At 35.5% G+C, this 20,693-nt stretch overlaps 1 protein-coding gene across 1 annotated transcript in view; it reads right to left on the minus strand.

Moving 5' to 3' along the window:
* The window catches only part of LOC138307246 (mucin-22-like), a 33,074-nt gene extending 15,123 nt beyond the window's left edge, over window positions 1-17,951 (minus strand). The window contains 13 exon segments of the mRNA XM_069247891.1: window positions 116-304; window positions 996-1,349; window positions 3,006-3,344; window positions 3,658-3,993; window positions 4,287-4,613; window positions 4,967-5,570; window positions 5,572-5,968; window positions 6,488-7,882; window positions 8,214-8,287; window positions 9,878-9,981; window positions 10,469-10,492; window positions 12,254-12,464; window positions 16,992-17,951. Coding sequence (XP_069103992.1) covers window positions 116-304; window positions 996-1,349; window positions 3,006-3,344; window positions 3,658-3,993; window positions 4,287-4,613; window positions 4,967-5,570; window positions 5,572-5,968; window positions 6,488-7,882; window positions 8,214-8,287; window positions 9,878-9,981; window positions 10,469-10,492; window positions 12,254-12,464; window positions 16,992-17,672 — 5,035 coding nt within the window. The 5' untranslated portion in view covers window positions 17,673-17,951.
* Between the last annotated feature and the right edge of the window lie 2,742 nt (window positions 17,952-20,693).

Raw genomic sequence — 20,693 nt, forward strand, 5'->3', positions numbered from 1 at the left:
ACTTGATGAACAAGAAGTACTGAAATTTTCAAATGCTATTCTAAAAATGATCGATACTATTACATCAACACAAACACCATCGGTCTTGTCATTAGAATGTTTTATCAACTCATACTTGTAATGTTCCAAGGGCAGATAACTCCATCACAGCTACCACATGTAACAACGTCCCCAATGTTAGCACACTGGTCGACAGACGGACACTGACTTCCATATGGGTATCTGCTAAGGCACTGTACATACTTGTTACAGCTAGTCGGGTGGTGTAAATGCGCCGGGGTATTTGTTGTGTTGCAGTAGTGACCTTAAAGATAATAGAGATAACATCTGCAGAGTTGAGTGTAACATGCAAAGTTATCCGAACATTATAGAAAAATCGGAATTCTTCTCTGATTCGTGTATGACATTTTAAAAAAATCAACGGAAATAGCAAGATATAGGGCCAATCCAAATATGAAATGATGCATAAAATATTGTTATTACAAAGTCTGTTTACATCACATTAATAGTAAAGTTCCTTATCAAACGTAGAACTTTTAGATAAAGATGTGAAAGAAAGTCTACAAACCAGGGGAAAATTCACCGACCTACGTTAATAACCTGGCAACTGCCTCAAATGGGTTTTAAAAAAAGCAAGTTGTAGTATTAAGTGGACACCTTTAACATTTAAACATCATCAGAGCATTCGTATGATCTTATTTTGTATTTCCACTGTTCAAATATTATTAAAATGTAAGAAGTTCAATATAAAATTCGCTGCAAATTATCATTTAAACGCAAATGAATGTGCATGACATTCCGGTAACTAGTACACTGAATATTCTGATACTTTATTGTCTTCCCAGTTAGCAGCTTATATTTTTGCGATTTCCCGGGATATTGCTATGCTCGAAATCGCGAAAATATGATTCCCGCAAAAAAAAATCCAACTATACGGAATATTATGATAAAATGTAGCACACAGACTTAACGGGTTGCATTTTAAGGATACATACGTGGGATGAGTTCTAGTGTCCCAACAGCAGACTCCATAGTTACTCCTAAGGCTTTGTTAGTTACTACGCATTTAACCTCTCCTCCTTCATCCATGGAAGTAAAATTCAGACCGAACTTGAAATATTTGGTCGTGCCACAGCTCGTGTTGGTAGTGTTTGTATCATACTGTATTATACGGTCACTCTGGAAAGGTGCGAAACTCGTCTGTCCTTTCATTCGGTATACTACCGCAAGACTCCCAGCTTCTGGAAAACCAGTCTCTGCTAAACACTGGTGCTCGAATCCACCTCTATGGAACCCCAGATTTTCAATTTGATCCGGATTTAATGTTAATATTGGAGTACCAGGGTTCTCTGAAAAGACATCATGGGAAAACGTTAAGACATATTCAAATTGGTACAATTGAATAATTTATTGAGAAAACTATTATAATGTGCTGATATGGCTCTGAAGGAAACATGAAGATAGAAGTAAAAACGCCTACAGGACATTGTAAATTATCCTACATCGCCTACAAACGTCTAACCCATAGAACCAAAAGGACGAAAGCCAGGAAATATTAACCATCTGGCCCCGATTTCTCGAAACAAAATTAAGTCAAAAACTGACTTAAGTCAATTTGATTCACAGAAGTCACATAAGAAGAAAAACTTAAGTTTTGACTTATGTCTGTACTTTTTTTTCGAGAAATCGGGGCCAGAAATATACTGCAATAGATCATCTGGAATCATATTGGCGTCAAGATGATTTTCTTTTTATTATGTATGTAAATACTTTTTAAATCTCTTATTCTCATTACACTTTCAAATAACACATCGTGCAATCTGATTAAAATACAATCCTTATAACCACTCCGTTCAATAGAGGATCTGACAACATCCCATAAGGGGTCATGTTCGGATGACCTTTTACCACGTGTACTTAAGATCAAATACATTTTCTACGCATTGCCACGTCAATTGATAACGCCATGTTGTCCCAGTATACTTTTAGCTTTGTTGTGCACTTTGGACGAGATGGCTTCCTACACGAAAATGATTCGAACAACTTTTTCAAACTTTTTCGTCCCCAGTCAAGATTCTGGTAGTGCCAATTTGATTGGCCATTTCCAAAGGACAATTTGACGTGACCCCTAATTGGATGTTGTCAGATCCTCTTATCAAACGAAGTGATAATAAGGATTTGTATTTTAATCAAATTGCACGTGTTTTATTGCCATACAACTTCACTTCTTATTTGCTAATACCTTCCTATGGCATGATACATCGTCTGCAAAATGTCAAATCATGTGCTATTTGCGTAACACCACTGATGTGTCAATCATAAAATATTTCTTAATATGTGTTTGTTTTCAGTAGTTGTTGAGCCACAAATAGGTAAATATAACTTCTGAACGCCAAAAATGATTTTTATTTTATTAGCGCTGAGACCGTACCGTATATTGATATCATATATTATACGACGCCTTCATAATTATTTGGATAGAAAGGATATGGCTATTATACCCGAGGAAGATGTAGTAAAAACCGACGTTTGCCACGGATTTTACAATAATATGTGACACTGAAGGTTGAAAAATCCTATCCTTTCTATTGACAAATGAAACAGTTTAGTAATTTTGTCTCGTGCCACGACGTTATTATTCATTCATATTGTAGTCTTGCGGTTTTGTAAGAAAACTACGGCTGCAAAAATATTCTCCAAACATATGAAATGCAGGACGCTTTTAACGTAAATCCTACTTTTAAAATTAGCGTTAGAATTCTACCGTGAAATCAGTTGTTTTGAAAACATCGTACTGGCACGATGTTGCATTGTATGGTTAGCTATGTAATACAGTCTCAGACGACATTATTTTATTGCATGATATAAACCAGTATTACACTCGTAGGTTTGAAAGCATCTCATACTGTATAGCGCTTTCATACGAGGTGATTATTTCATTAAAACCCCGCGAAATATAACCGCTATACACTATTGACCATGACCGTATAAATTTAAAACCTTACTGTATATATCAAACGTCATGTTCGTTGTGAGAGGGCTCGAGGTTCCAGTAGCTGTACATATGTACTCCCCACGGTCCTCACAGTTCAGGGTGGACAAGGTCAAGGTGACAGAGAGCGATGAATCGTCTGCCGTGTGTACGTAGGTCGCCCTTGGTGATAAAGGTTGGTCGGCAGTCTCGCCTTTGTCCAGACTAAATATGGTAGTAGCAGACGTTGATCCTGTCGTTTGTCTGGTCACCAGAACGTTTGACCAGCCTGGGGCGTTTCGTACATTACAGCCAATGACAATATCTGTACTCCCGACCTCCTCCCTCCTATCATATGCATTGAACGCTATGTCTGAAGGTGAAATTAAATTAATTTTTTTTTATTTTGTTCTGGAAATGTCATTGTAAAATCATAAAATTATCTATAAAAGAAATCCAATAGACTAAGCGAAACGTATAAATCATGCATGTCTTTATCGCAAACTCCAAAGCATTTATTTTTTTGGTTGTTATGATGTTATTTCTTATATTAATAATTTATGCTACAAATTGTCTAGATTGTTCAACCAGTCATAATGATGTATTCTGCACACTGACATAAGACGATTTATTGCCAAATAGAAAAACAGAGTCTTTGTAATGGTATTATAAAAACAAATACTCACCAGCTTTTTTCACGACAATCACTTGTGCTGTAGAACTAGCTGACGAACCGGTAAGTGCTGAATTGTTGGCAACACACTTAGCCTCGGTTCCATTAAACTGTAATGTCGGAGTAAATGTGTACGTCACTGTTCGGTTTACCGTACAATTGGAGGTCACACTTCCGTCCGTAATAGTCGGGGTCACTGTATTGAACTGCGTGAACTCTGACCCGCCGGGTGACTTTACATACAGGGAAAGCGTTCCAGTTCCCGCGGGAAGAACCCCAACACAGGATATTGCGCTAACTGCACCTTCACTGTATGACGATGCTGCTACCAATGTACTCGTAGGATGAGCTGTCAAAAACAGAAAGAAAAATCTTGAATATTTTAATCGTTACAGAAATATTTCAAAATCTTCAGATTCTTAATATGTATTGGAATTTGGAGACACTGTATCGTTGATAGTAGAGGCAACAAGATGAAATCATAGTTGGACAGACAATATCATTACCTCCCCCCGTCAGTTAGGGAACTACACCGAAGCAGGCGTAACGGTACATGATCACAAAGGTAATTACATTTCAGATAATAGTATTAGAATACACTTTTCGTAACCTTTATGTTTATCATAAGTATTAATTCCTTACCTGTCAGAGCGAGAACAGCCGTGTCTGTAAAGTTTTCGCGTGTTTGTGACACCAATGTACACGTAAATATGCCCTTATCATTACAATGGGATGATTGGCCATCTAAGGTAACGTTCAGAGAAGCAGCCGTTGAGGACCTGTCTCCAGAAGCAGCAAACGTGCTAGGCGCGTGTTCTAGTACCGTGCCAGTGTAAGGAAGGGTAGCGATTGGCCCTCTGACGTCAGAAGAGAGAACCAATGATGTCCAGTTGTCTGGTAGGTTATTGACGATGCACGTCATCGCCAGAGGCTGATAGACCAAAGCTGTCACGTCGTTCATCGTAATTACTGTAATCAAGAATGAGGAGATGCTGCATAATTAAATAACACTTCATGTAATTTTAGGGAAAACAAGCTGTTAGATACTCCACAGAATGATGCTATCGACATACATTTTATAATGTAAGACATCTTATCACAGCAGTGTGTGTTTTTTATGTAAGGTGGGGTCATCTGCCTGATCACGTGTGTTCACCTGACAGATTCATGATTCATAATTCTTTTCATTCGATGTCAATATTACAGGTTTTTTATAACTTTTCTAACCATTGAATAAGTATTAGTCGATATCAATATATATCGATATCAATATATATCTTAAAATCCTTTGTTTAAGTTTCAGTATCAAGTGCACGTCTCACCTGGTGGAACGAACATCGTTGTTGTAATAGCTGGTGTAGTGGATGTTGATTCTGTCGTTGTAATAGTCGGAGTGGTGGTAGTGGTTTGAGTGGTAGTTGTGTTTGGAGTGGTAGTTGTGTCTAAAGGTGTAGTTGTGTTTGTTGGAGTAGTGGTTGTGATTGAAGTGGTTGTTGCCGTTGAAGAGGTAGTTATTGTTGTTGGTATGGTTGTTGTTGGTGTGGTAATTGTTGGTGTGGTAGTTGTGGTTGCTGTTGGTGTGGTAATTGTTGGTGTGGTAATTGTTGGTGTGGTAGTTATTGGTGTGGTAGTTGTTGGTGTGGTAACTGTTGGTGTGGTAGTTGTTGGTGTGGTAACTGTTGGTGTGGTTGTTGTTGGAGTGGTTGTTGTTGGAGTGGTAGTTATTTCTGTGGTAGTTGTTGGTGTGGTAGTTGTTGGTGCGGTAGTTGTTGGTGTGGTAGTTGTTGGTGTGGTAACTGTTGGTGTGGTAGTTGTTGGAGTGGTAGTTGTTGGTGTGGTAGTTGTTGGTGTGGTAGTTGTTGTTGGTGTGGTAGTTGTTGGTGTGGTAGTTGTTGGTGTGGTAGTTGTTGGTGTGGTAATGTTGGTGTGGTAGTTGTTGGGTGGTAGTTGTTGGTGTGGTAGTTGTTGGTGTGGTAACTGTTGGTGTGGTAGTTTTTGGAGTGGTAGTTGTTGGAGTGGTAGTTGTTGGTGTGTTAGTTGTTGGTGCGGTAGTTGTTGGTGTGGTAGTTATTTCTGTGGTAGTTGTTGGTATGGTTGGTGTTGGTATGGTTGTAGTTGGAGTGGTTGTTGTTGGTATGGTTGTAGTTAGAGTGGTTTTTGTTGGTGTGGTAGTTGTTGGTGTGGTTGTTGTTGGTGTGGTTGTTGTTTGTATGGTTGTTGTTGGTGTGGTAATTGTTGGTGTGGTAGTTGTGATTGTTGTGGGAGTAGTTGTTGTTGGTGTGGTAGTTATTGGTGTGGTAGTTGTTGGAGTGGTAGTTGTTGGTGTGGTAACTGTTGGGTGTGTAGTTGGTTGGAGTGGTAGTTGTTGGAGTGGTATTGTTGGTGTGTTAGTTGTTGGTGCGGTAGTTGTTGGTGTGGTAGTTTTTCTGTGGTAGTTGTTGGTATGGTTGGTGTTGGTATGGTTGTAGTTGAGTGGTTGTTGTTGGTATGGTTGTAGTTAGAGTGTTTTTGTTGGTGTGGTAGTTGTTGGTGTGGTTGTTGTTGGTGTGGTTGTTGTTTGTATGGTTGTTGTTGGTGTGGTAATTGTTGGTGTGGTAGTTGTGATTGTTGTGGGAGTAGTTGTTGTTGGTGTGGTAGTTATTGGTGTGGTGTTGTTGGTGTGGTTGTTGTTGGTGTTGGTGTTGTTGGTATGGTTGTTATTGGTGTGGAAATTGTTGGTGTGGTAATTGTTGGTGCGGTAGTTGTTGGAGTGGGTGTTGTTGGTGTGGTTGTTGTTGGTGTGGTAGTTGTGATTGTTGTTGGAGCAGTTGTTGTTGGAGTGGATGTTGACGGTGTGGTTGTAGTTTGGAGTGGTTGTTGTTGGTGTGGTTGTTGTTGGAGTGGTTGTTGTTGGAGTGGTAGTTATTGGTGTGGTATTTGTGGTAATTGTTGATGTGGTTGTTGTTGGTGTGGTTGTTGGTGGTGTGGTTGTTATTGGTGTGGTAATTATCGGTGCAGTAGTTGTGGTAATTGTTGGTGTGGTTGTTGTTGGTGTGGTTGTTGTTGGTGTGGTAGTTGTAGGTGTGGTTGTTGTTGGTGTGGTTGTTGTTGGTGTGGTAGTTGTTGGTGTGGTAGTTGTTGGAGTTGTAGTTGTTGTTGTTGTTGGAGTGGTGGTTATTGTTGGAGTGGTAGTTCTAGTTGTTGAAATGGTTGTTGTAGTTTGATTTATGTTTGTAGTTGGAGTGCTGGTTGTGGCTGTTGGAGTGGTAGTTGTGGTTGGTGGAGTTGTAGTTGTGGTTGAAGTGATAATTGTAGTTTTTGGAGTGGTTGTTGTAGTTGGTGTAGCAGTTGTGGTCGGAGTGGTAGTTGTGCTAACTGGAGTGGTTGTTGTAGTTTGAGTGGTTGGTGTTGTTGGAGTAGTTGTGGTTTGAGTTGCAGCTGTTGTTGGAATGGTGGTTGTTGATGAAGTGATTGTTGTTGTTGGAGTTGTGGTTGTAGTTGGAATGGTAGTTGTGGTTGAAGTTGTAGTTTGTGTTGGAGTGGAAGTTGTGGTTGCTGTCGTTGGAGAAGTAGTTGTTGAAGATGTTGCTGCTGTCGATGTCATCCTGGTACTAGCCGTTGTTGTGATATCTGTACCATTCGTTGTTGTCGAATCCATAGTATTTGTTGTTGTTGTATCCATGCTATTTGTAATTTTTGTATCCATGATAGTTGTAGTTGTATCCATGTTATTTGTTGTTGTTGTATCCATGACAGTTGCAGTTGTATCCATGGTATTTGTTGTTGTTGTATCCATGGTATTTGTTGTTGTTGTATCCATGACAGTTGTAGTTGTATCCATGGTATTTGTTGTTGTTGTATCCATGACAGTTGTAGTTGTATCCATGCTATTTGTTGTTGTTGCATCCATGGCAGTTGTAGTTGTATCCATGGTGTTTGTTGTGGTATCCTTGGTAGTAGTTGGTGGGGCTGTCGTTGCTGTGTTAGCCATTGTAGTGTTTTGTTGGGTTGTCGTTGTTGTGGTACCCATGGTTCTTGTCGCCTGGGTAGTTGTCGTCGTAGTTGTAGTTATAATTGGTGTAAATGTTACCACAACAATGGCTTCCACAGTTATCGTTAGGTTGCCTATGGTAATAGAAGGTTCGGTTGAGGTCCCGGCAACCAGAACTGTATCTAGGATTTCCTTAAACGTGACGTCTGTTATCCCAGATGTGTCACCAGTGACCGTTATCACAAAGATCACAATTATACTCCCAGACCTTGGAACAAAGTAGCAGGTATACATATAAATGTAGCGCCGCGTTATCTCATCATTATTTCATGTTCTAATGAAAAACACAACGATGTAAATAAATGTCTGATGTTGATATACGGTGTACAAGACGAGAAATTTATATACATGTATTTTTATCATAATAAAGTTTTCTAAGCAATTTATTTACCAAAATGCCACATATATTTTTTACTAATTGTGTAGCATTATCATTGCATACAAACTCGGCGTGTATTTCTGTAGTAAAATAACAAAAACGATTGACAGTAAAGTGTCGTTATTAAGATACACGATAAACATTTCTTTAGGGTACCTACCTCAAACTATCCACTTTACACTTTGGATCCATATTCTTCACTGCACTTTGATCGTTATTGTAGACGGCAAGCATCTTAAAAGGTAAATAACTTAACATCATATGGACATATTCCCCTAAGAACCATTCCATTAGGTTGAGGTATTTGGTTTAGAAAAATTCTGGGTGCATTGATTTCGAATTTGGTCCAGTTCCAATTTACCTCAAGTTTAAGGATATGCTCTGGTGAAAAGCCCATATTTTCTGATGACTAACCTTTTTTTCTAATATAGATTTTTTAAATAGGTATTCATACCGGAGTTAAAATATAATAATTAAACAATAATATGTTGGTGTACTTGATTTCGAGCTATAATGAATCAAAGCAAGCAATTTGACATAAATCGTGATTTTACCGTTTTCTTTAGGAAAATATAAACACTTCAAATCAATTCATTATTCTTGCTCAGAACAGCTGTATATATTACCCATACCCCCTAAATTTTGAAGATGAAAATACTTTTAAAACCATTATAAAAATAGGTGTCAGTGTGCTTGATTTGTGTCCTGTTACAAAATTTGTTAGTTTTTGCTTGAAATTGAAATCACTTTATCTTCAATAAAATGTCAAAAAATAAAACCAATAGGTTATGATTCCAACGTTAAATGCTTATCATTTTCATCATCTTGAATCTAAAAAAAAAGATTTAAAGCTAAAATTAACATGATATATCTAGAAATGTTGTAGCACCGCCGAACCAAGTAAAAATATTGTAGTGAAAAAGTGTGAAATTTCACCTCTTTACTAACTGTAAGATATGCACCTTTTCAAAATGGCCACCAAATGGGTTATTTCTTAGAATTTGTGTATAAAGAATTCTACAAGCAATAGAAGATTATTTTGACATATATTCTATATGTTGACTTGACAATAAGTTATTGAAAATCACATAAACTCTTTGATTAATGCTGAAACGAGACTTCAACGAGACTTCAACGAGACTTACACCTCACCAGAGCAGATCCTTAAGGAAATTTGTAGCTTACAATTTCCCATAGGAAAATATTACAGACGTTGAGAAAAGTTAACTGAAGATTTAAATTTGCAGTTTTGCCTTGTTATTATAGAGATAAAAACTAATAAAGGATGAGGGCAAACATATTCTGAGCCTTTAAACGCCCTATCTATAATGGATACATTCATGCTATTGGTATTCATTAGCCTTCTAGCATTTATTACCCTAGTATTATCAACAATACCTAATATAGGGCAAAGAAGTAATTCAAACGGTGTGGACAATACCTAACAGCAATACCTAATGCATATATCGTTTATAATACCATGTGGTAGAGTATGTTTTCATGTTGAGAAATCCAGATTTATAAAAGAAACTTGTATTTCAATCTTTATTTTTAAAAGTCAGAACAATCGGCAAACATCCACTACTTAATTTGTTAAGATATTGGCAAAAAATGCAATTGCATTATAAAGTGACCAAGGTACCAATAATGACACAACTTTGTTTTATAATTTCTACAGATTCTATAAACATTATCCATTTGTTCTGAATTGTTACATAATCATATCACGAACGAGACTTTTAACCTAAAATTATGAAAATAATTTATTGTGTTGTGTAACAGACACTCTATGACAAAGTAAATACATGTCAGCTGAAGCCTTACCTGGGTGCAGAAATCTTCCTCAAATGCCTGTCGTTCTGTAGAGTTAGCTTGACTAAGTGCATCAGTAAGTGTTGTGTTTAATGTCACCTCTAGTTTGGCCTCACCTATACATAGTTAAATATCTGTATCACAGGTAAGTGGAACAATGGAATCACACATCAGTAATAGCATGCTGTATATTTTAGTAATTACTAATACAAACAGAAGTTTATAACTCGGTGACTGTTCAATTTCATCATACATGGTCATATTCTTTAATAATAAAAATAATTACAGACTAGAATAACAAAATACATGTAACACTGTATACCAAATTTCTGTGTTATTTTTTTGCGTTATTCACTTTCTCTGTTAACTAAAGTCGTGAAAAATTAATCAAGGCTTTTAGGTTTTACCTCGGTTTTATTGAAATATATTTAAACCACATGTAATCAGTTAACATTAACCCTAAAGAACCTAATTTGAAACACAATCGCGATATTCAGTAGCAACGAAAAATTCATATTATTATGCAACAATTATTATAATAATCATAACTATATTAAACAGAAATCCCAATACAACTGTTTGCAAAGACAATAGTGTACTTGCCTCCAACTGGTTTAGAATCAGTCGCTGAAAGAAAACCATGAACAGATAAATAAATGACACAACAGAAATAAAACCCATACAATATTTAACTGAAACTTCTCATTGAAACAGACTTATGTTATTTGAATGCAATATCATGTACTAATGCTACAAAATGGCATCAAACATCAATAGATAACTGAATTGTGATTAAATAATATTATACTATAGTTACTTTGGTTATAATTTCGAGGCTAATAAAAGAAGACATTTATTCCTAGATTAAACCTTTTTTTTATCATAATGATAATTAAATATTTTCCGCGTTCCGGAGTATAGCGGAAAATAATTGTCCTGTAGGTTCGTTATTCGGATATTTTCGTAAGGCTATCGTTATCCAATGTAAGTCCGGCACGTTACGCGCGTGCAAGGATGGGCAAGTGTTCGTGGACCCGTGAGGTGTTTTTTTGTTTTTGTTTTTTTTTTCCATTTTAGCCGTGGACGTCTTAGCGTTCATAATAACAAAATGGACCCGACAATCGTAGAATAGAAAATTCAAGACAGGATATCGGCTTCCCAGCACGATATCTTAGGTCAACATAAATCCTTATTAACAAACAAACTGGACAGTTTTAGGTACGAGATAGGTGAATACTAAAGAATATTATCAGAAAGTTTGTATTCTGAGATACTAATTTGGAGCGTAGTATATTTAGGACGTTCAAGTTTACACCACTGCAAAACTGTATTCACTAATAAAAATATTGAGTACGATTAAAATCGCATCAACTACGTTTAAAAACTGTATTCACAAACAACATTTAGTACGTTTGAAAACTGCATTCACTATCTGTTAAAAACTGCATCCACTAACAACATTTACTACGATTGAAAACTTCAGTCACCATAGATCAAAACTCTATTTACTTCTGTTAAAAACTGTATTTGCCAATGTTAAAAAATGCATGCACGTCTTAAAAAAATAAACTATATTCACTACATACATTTTAAAAACCCAATTCATCAATTTTAAAACTGCATGCGCCATAATTATATTCACTACATATATGTACACACCAACACAAAATTATTTACTCACAAGCATGGACTAAAATATTGAATGGAACACATTCTTTAGTATGATAATAATTTCAAAAATGATAAAGGTGTTTTTGAATAATATATAATAATGAAAAATAATGTATTCACTATTTAAAGACTGAAATCACTTACTGTTTTAAAACTGCATTTGCTACTGTTAAAAAATCTGGGATTTAAATTTAATAAACATGCATAGTAATCCAAATCGCATTGTTATCCAAACAGATTACTTTTTTTGTATTTATTTTAAGGAATTTAACCTTAAAGCTTAAAGATGCTCCACCGCCGACAGGGTATAAATGATACTCATCATTTGAACAATATTTGGTGTTTAATCGTGTATGTATATGTCTAATTAACACAAAAAATAATATAAAATAATTTATTTTGCCTTTGGTGCATGCGCAATCAGTACATCATTCCACATAGGATATAGTGCCACGGAATTTTTTTGATATTTTTAACTTGAAGTAAAATTAGAAGCTCAACCTTTTCAACGGTGGTAATGGTATAAAGTAAATAACTTTTGTAACTGAAGAAAATTACTAAATCGTCTGCTGCTGTTTTTGATTGTGAAAAAATACCATTTGTCATCAGTGGAGCATCTTTAACAATTTGAATGTACTTTGTACCATTTGATACAGTTTTTTTCACGTAATTACCTCTGATTAATCAATATGAAATGTATTAATTCGTTGGTCATACCTGAGGGAGCCGTTACAAACACGAAGACCACGGCTATGGCCACGCCCACACAGGCCAGTAGGCTGACGACCAGGAGAATGAGGGGGAGTCGGTGGACATTGAACCGTCTAGGACGGGAATCCTTCCTGTGGGGTAAAGGTCCATAGTCGTTAGAACGATTGTGGCTAAACGCATCGGAACCCTGTCCGAGTTTGCAGCGTAGCGGAAGAACCTGAACAATAAAAAAAGTTGCATCGGGTTAGAGTTTTAGCGTTTTATCCTTTTACAGTCCTTGTGATAGCCAGGGTCCTGTAATAAAATATTTTTGGTGGAGGAATGCCGGAGTACCTGGAGAGAAATCCCCAACCAGTGGTCACTACTTGGAAAATATCCCTCATCGAACTACCGACCGAGAGGTGGAGGGCTTGTGGTAATATGTCGAGACATCTTAACCACTTGACCAATGGCCTCAAATGTTGAATCAGATAAACTTCTAAAGATTGGAAGAATCTGTAAAAAAATGTTAGTAAGGGTCAACTTAACTTCCGGAATCATGAGATCAAATATTGTTAAAATGATTTTTTGTACAAGTTATCGCCACGAGGTGTTCTATTATTCAGTGTTTGTTCAACGTACTTATTTTACATTCACTGCAACTGAATAATGTGACATTAATTTGGTATTAAGGTTGTGTTGATATTACCAGTAAATGATCTATTATTATTCTGTGTCTTATCTAATATTGTGACAAAGGTTTTCAGTACAGAAGATAATAAAAATTAAACTTAATTCAATATAACAATAAAGGTAAACAGGAAAAGCAACACCCGTAAGTTAAATAGATTCATTACCAAAATTTTACAACTGCTTGATTTTGTTTACTTAATACAATTAAACTACACTTAAATACAAGCTTTCGTACATCCAATGAATGCATAATTGTTTAGAATGACAACCGCATTGCACTGCTATGTATACAATGTCAGCAAGTCTATTACCGACGTTAAAACACTTTTTAGCAGATTTTGCTCACGATAGATAAACATCTCGACTTTTTTGTTCCTTTTACTATTAAATATCAGAAAAATCTAAAACTGTCACAACAATTTATTTTACCTCAGTGTTTACTCTCCTGTAGTAATATGACCGAAACGATCGGTAACAATGTATGTGCGTGTCTTAGACATTCCAGAACGTATTCGGTAGACTGCTCGGTATTTTTTGTGATTTTTGTTTTCCAACAAAATGCATTGAGTTGGAATAATCTACATTTTTCGTAAACGACAACTATTATTTAAATTCTTCAGATGCCGTAACAAATGTACCGATTTCGCCTTCCGGTTGAAGGTGTCTCGTAAGCCTTTATGTTAAAGGCTGGGTGTCAATTTTAATTTTGAATATTTTGTACAGTACTTTGTTGTTTTATGTAAATTTGCATGTGACACTTTAACAAAATAAATTGTTTTGTGTTGTATTGGTATTATATTGCGGATATCACAATTCACAGAACATCAGTTATCTTAGGTATCTTTATGCAATTCATTGGTAGTGAGGAAGTTGATAACATCTAATCATGTGGACGACCACACTACCTTCCCCACTGTCATTTAAATTTTTTTTTATCATTTATCCAGCATTAAACGGTTCATTGCAATTATCATTAAACTTATGCAACAAATGGTAGAATTTATAATTCACTAGATGTGGTTGTGATATTCTAAATCGTTAATAGTTACTACTGGCCATGTAGATATAAAAGATTTATTATTTAACTATGCTAGTCTGTTAAAACGATCTGTGATATAATGCACGTACAATACGCACATAATTATCAAATATAGTAATTCGTTAATTCATCTATAACAGAATGTTAAAACGATATGCGAGTCTGTCCATTGATTACGTTTTTGTCACTTCCTAGATGAAGTTACCCGATTCTTCAGATTATATATGATATCAGACACTTATAATAATTATAATACAACATACAATTCAATTAATACGATATACATGTAAGAGATTGATAATACAATACAAAATTTTGTGAATACCAAATATTTAAAGTTTTTCATCAAATCTAGTTATTATATTACAATCTCTCTGTCTGGTATATGCTCGAAACCCATTGTCCTATAAACCAATTGCTTTGTACAGAAAGTTAAAAAAAAATGACTTAAAATCCTAAGTCTAAATATACATGTAACTACATTGTAAGTGAGGAACGTAACTAGCGAATGTTAAGAAGAGTAAGACAGGAGTGGTGGAATGTTATGTAAATTTACGATAACACCCCTGCCGACCATTGTTTGTGAGGACCAATACAAGACGACCAGGAAGTACAGATGTGTGTGTTATTGCAATGTGATAGTATTATTCATTAACTTCATTATGTACTTTGTCATTAAGCCTAGTCATCCGTTTACTTGTTTTTTAAAACGCCTAAAACTGAAATTGCTTCACTAGTTTTCTCCTTGGTTTGGAAACTCTCAGTTAGCCGTGCGAGAATAATGCCCAAATCCACAAATACCAGTATAAAACATTTTGAAATTGTTCTTTCTGTGGTTTATCAAAGCGTTTATTCTGATATGAAACTAACAAGTCTTAAAGAAATCACGGTGTGTATTTAACACGACTCCACTTGAATACAAATAGAGGTTTGCCCTTCGCATTATGTACGAATAATAATAGGGCACGAAGAAAGCTACCCGTTAAACTACAATGAGATATATATAATTAGTGTTTATGGATGTTTCACACGTATGCAGGTTGGATGCATAAGTAATGAAATATAAAGTTTAATTTAAGTATGACAATGACACATGATCGTATTTGTTCTGATAAATGGATATGATTCATTCAACTGCATATCAAATTTATCAAAAATCGTTTTAGACATAAAATTCATTTTAAACACTAAAGCCTAAAATATGTGCATAAAATATAAAAATCAATCATACGATTTTCAGAAAGCTTTGCTCTATCAGGTTTTAATTTGTTATGAACTTTATGCCTCTCACTTAGAAGTAAAATGTAACCGGGAAATAATGCTGTGTCATCGGTGTCATCATCTTATTTTAAAACTTGACATACCAGTACAATTTGTAAATAACTCTACAATGGAATTATCATATTAATTTAAAGCTCCAAAGTGAAAAAAATATGTATGAAAATGTTTATTTTTTTCTGAATCTGTATTCGAAATTTTCCCCAAAGTGAACCAGTATAAGCCAACCCTTCTATTTATAACTATTTTGTATTTCTAAAAAAATAAATAAATAAAGAAATTAGTAAAAAAAACATAAAAAACTATAACATTTTATAAGGTAAATGACTATTGGACTATATATATTAAACAGTAGTGTAGGCTCAATGCCAGTTACCTTAACAATCAGGTATCTATTGATTTATGTAAAGTAACCGTGTATAATAAACAAGCATGTATTGAGTCATCTTGAGTTTATCGGACACCACCTGAAAAGGCATCATAATAAACCATCTAATATTTATGTTGTTGCTCAAATGAAAATTCATTACTTTTTAGGATTTAGATTTCGAAAGTTATCTCTTTTATTAATATTTTAAAAATTACACAACTACTGCGCAACCGTTCCTAGTTTTATAGCGAACGATTTTTAATACAAACAAAAATATTTACCATATTTAAAACAAATATTATGTATGATATAAATATCACATGATATTTTGAAGAGGAAAATACTTAACACATAAACAAAAATATGGATAACACTCATGGTTCACGTAAATTATGTATTAATACCTAAATATAGAAAGCAGGTGTGTTGTAATTGCTTGATTGTTTCCCCATGTAAATACCGAACCCTATAGCCCATATATAAGAGATCGATTGCAGAGTGTTCGATACATTTACCATTAATTCAAAATGTCCTTATTTGTAAAAAAATGTGAGAAATTACAAAGAATGTTCTTTCTATAAAACGCTTTTGTATATTGGTATTAACCACCCCGACTGTCACACTGTTACCTACTGAAGCAGAAGAATTCCGTCAATATTACGTTTTGTGTTATCAATAATTCATTACTCAATTCAAACAACACATATATCGCTACTGGTTCTGGCATTATACATCACAGCCTTTCCTGGAATACCACGCTCTATACCGGGTACCTGACAGGGATGGGATCAATTATCGAATCGTATAAAACATACAAAGCCAGTTCTGTTAGTATATATTAAACAATGAGTGGGCAACAACAAGAAACATGTAATTTTATGTAAAGAGGATGTGAATGCTATAAATAGTTTAAATTAAACAATTTCAAAATATCACTGTCAACATTTATTCTTATACTTAGATTTATTTAGATTTTTCAGTACTTATTCTTAGTACATCTATGAACGACAAAATGGGATGGCGGTAATCAGCGACCATATCTATATTCTACGTATTTATTATCATTACGTCTGAGCAGATGATAGTGAAGTGTAGTAAGCGTTAGTCAAAGGATATATGTTAATATATGTATACTATACAGTATTTTTCTTTTTATTTATAATTCGGGCTTTAATTCATCGTTATTCTATGGTTTTACATTGAAATTAACATTCAGTGTTGTTTATTATAATGAAGTTAATGGACAACATATTTGAATGAGATAGCTAAACAATAACATTCCATGTCACTGCATAAGTTATGTGCATGTGTGCATTAAAACCCCATTACTATGTAATATGGCTGGTTATGGCAAGCTAACGACACAGAGGTATTACAACTCTTACCCATTGGTTCTCGAAAAACTGTTTTGTGTCTGGTGAGAGAACCCTCCCTCTCCATGTGTTTGGATCCAAGCTTATGCTATCATCACTTCGAAATGAGCTCATCGATCCATACTTGTTGTCGTCATAACGTGTACTCCGACCGTAGTCCATGCTGACACCTAATGCTGGTTTCCCAACCCCACGACTTGCTCCGATATCATCAAGTCTGAATTGTCCTTCAGCTCCGTCATATATTCCGGATTCTGCGATTGTTGATAATTCTCTCTTCAACTTTTTGTCATCATGCGTGCGACCATATTCCCTCTTACTACTTTCACGCGTTGCTGTTATGGTTCGACTGTATGGCGAAGACACACCGTAGGGGTTTTCCCTTTCTGAACCGGTGTATACTTGACGGGTGTCCCGAAGATTACTTGTAGACTTTGACTTTGAGAGATCGTCTACAATATTGGCATCGTTCATCCAATCAAATCCGAAATCATCTTCATTTTCGTTATACATACGAGACTTGCGTATGTCGTTGTGAGCACGCGATCGTCCTAGATCGTCGTATGATTCCTCTACATCTGACCAATCATCGTTGTTGTATCTTCCGGATTTCGCAAAATTTTGTTTGTCCTTTGATCCATCCCGGTAGTAAAATGTATCTCTTAGAATCTTTCCTCCAAACCCACCAGACATGATGGCGGATTTAAACACAAACCGTGGTATATAAACTTAATCAACAATAACTGCCTGTAGGTAATCCACTATTACTATGTTATTAAAGAATCCATTTCAGACATGTAACTGTGAATCATATATCTTTATCAATATCCATTTGTAACATTAAATCCTGCAAGTATGCCTGAATGAATCAAGTCTCAGGGTAACATTCCGGAAGTTCTGCCACAGCGTTAATATTAGTTATGATAACCCTTTAAAGAGTCACCCAATACTACCCGTAAACAGACAATGCATACTAATGTCTATGGATCTGTACTTTGCATGTTACAATTTACTACCGGGTCTGCCAGTCAAAGTCTGCAATGGGCAGGCATAACAAAGACTCTTTTCTATAGTTAACCAACACGCAAGTCGCATTTTCTGTATGCAATTGTCCTTGTAATTGCGCTTCATTCTATACTCCCGTTCGTTTAACTTTGAACCAAACTTGTTTCAAAACACTATTGAATATCTTACACAAATCCTTATCAGCTTACTAGAACATCATTACAATAAAGCTTAACACGTTGTGTGCCTATACATGGACGTAGGTTAGTAGGGTATTTCCTGCGAATATTACCCTTTTGGTTCATAAACTGCTGTGAAGAATTTATCTATTTTTTATTTTTTTTTATTTTTCATATTTATTTTAATGGCAATTCAACAACTTGATTTGCTCGTCGGACACGGTTACACATGCCAGAAAACAGGACCTCTACTGTAAACTTGATTTGACAGATAATTACAGATAGTTTAGCGTTACAGATAAGGCAATTGCACAACACAGCTGCACACACAGTCATTTTACTGAAATGGAAAGAGGTTTTATTTTCCCATCTTCAGTTCAAATAGTAAAACTGAAAGTTAATTTTAGAAGATAATTATACCATTGACCACCGAGGTAGTTACAAACTAGGATTTTACTTTCTCCCATACTTCACAGGGATATCCCGTGTTTGCTAGGGAAAATATATCTCTATCTTACACAGGGGGGTGAAAGACAGCTCACACGCGCTAGACAATAACGTGACGTCATCAATACATGCAGCATAACTGCGGCGCGCATTGTAGATGACGTCATCAATATTGACGCATAACGACGTTCCTGCGATCATGGCGCGATGAAAAAGGTGGAAACCAACTAGAATTTCATCATTTTTTCTACTAAGTATGGGAGAAAAAGAATCTTACATCGGTCTGTGAAGTGAACAGGGATACCTCAACCCTCGTGAAAGATTTTGGGCGTCAACCCTCGGCAAGCCTCGGGTTGACCGGCCAAAATCTTTCACTCGGGTTGAGATATCCCTGTCCACTTCACAGACCCATGTAAGATTCTATTATATTCAGTTTAAACAGTACAACTGAAAGTTTGTTTTGGAAGATAATTATACCAATGACCACCGGGGTAGTTACAAATGGGTATTCAAATACAGTCAGTGGCAATGACAACGACAATAGCAGTCAATGTGGTTGTGGTTACATGTATATTACAATGTCTTCATCCTTATCACCGTATTTGTGTGTTTGTCACCCTTATATAATATTGCCTATTTTCAATTCGCACTATTGTCTAAAAATGTAAATAGTTGTTTTTATAATGTGTACTGTTTTGTTTTAGTTCACGTTGAAGTAAAACGTTTTTAGTCTACTCCAAGTCATAAAATAGCCTCAATCACATTTGTTGGTCTGAATGGAGCGTGATTGGAATAACGATAACCTGTGTCTATAGTGGTGCCGAATAGGGAATCAAACCATAAAACAAACCTGAAGTATAAAAAAAAACCCACTTCAAGTGATGTTTATAAACGTAGTCGGCATCATGGAGTTAGAGATGTTATTACTGTTGTTTATATATGAAATGTTTATATATATGAAACGTAACGAATAGAAAATGTTGGTATACAAATACATTACTGAAAAGTACATATATGTAAATGGAGACTTAGCAAGAAAAATGCCATGTTTGATGAAAAACATTCGCTACACATTTTCAGTCAAATGATCTCCAATTGACGACCTTATCGTGTCCTCAATAGAAATTAACTTTAAAGTAAAGACTCGTATGCAATTGTCGGTCTATAGATTGATGTGAGCTTTCTTTTAAATATTTTCGCAAAATGATCGTATGTTTTGTATCTTGGTGGTACTGCATTATTTGAAAAGCTTACATGTTGCGTTCATGAAATTCATGAAAAATAATGCACAGGAGAACAAATGAAGTAAAAACACTAAACGACAAAGATTCAGATTGTCAAAGGTGAGTCCATTCACGTGGCCGCAAACCCGGGTGGAGACGTCATAAACATACCCATAGATAGCCCCTCTACACACACTACCTACGTTAACAGTCACGTTCTAGTTTGGTTATGGTAATTTGGTCAGAATATTTATAAGTAATTAAGTAAACATAAACGACTGATAGTCCCGACAAGTTCTAACAGAATTGGCAAAAGTATAAGGAACAACGAACAAGAGCTGTTTGAGAACAGCACAGCTCGCCTTTTCAGAAGAAGTTGATGTTCAAGTATTTACTATTTAAACATGGAAATATGACAAATTAACAGACTCAAAAACTCCCTAAAGGGCCCCAAATTGGTTGTATTATCACGTTTAGCATCCATACACTTTAGGAAAATTAAATCATAAACATTTATTATGACTTAAGCTTAAACAATTGACGAAACAGAAACTTGCTCAAAAACTTTAACGTGAAATGGGACGCCAACGCTGACGCCGACGCCGACGCCGACGCCGGGGTGACAACATTAGCTCCCCCTATTCTTCGAATAGGCCAGCGAAAAATGGATGGATTTTGTAAACAATCTTTCAATAAATGATTCAAATTTTTGTTATTATCGATATTGATGATGTTGTGTAATTGCACTAGCTTAGAAAGCGAAATTTTGCATTAATTTTGTAGTATATGTCGTGATCATAACACAAGGTGATAATGTTACTAAACCAGAACTTAATCGTTTTTTATGATATATGAAATAG

This window comes from Argopecten irradians, chromosome 14 (genome assembly GCF_041381155.1).
Source record: "Argopecten irradians isolate NY chromosome 14, Ai_NY, whole genome shotgun sequence".
Lineage (NCBI taxonomy): Eukaryota > Metazoa > Mollusca > Bivalvia > Pectinida > Pectinidae > Argopecten > Argopecten irradians.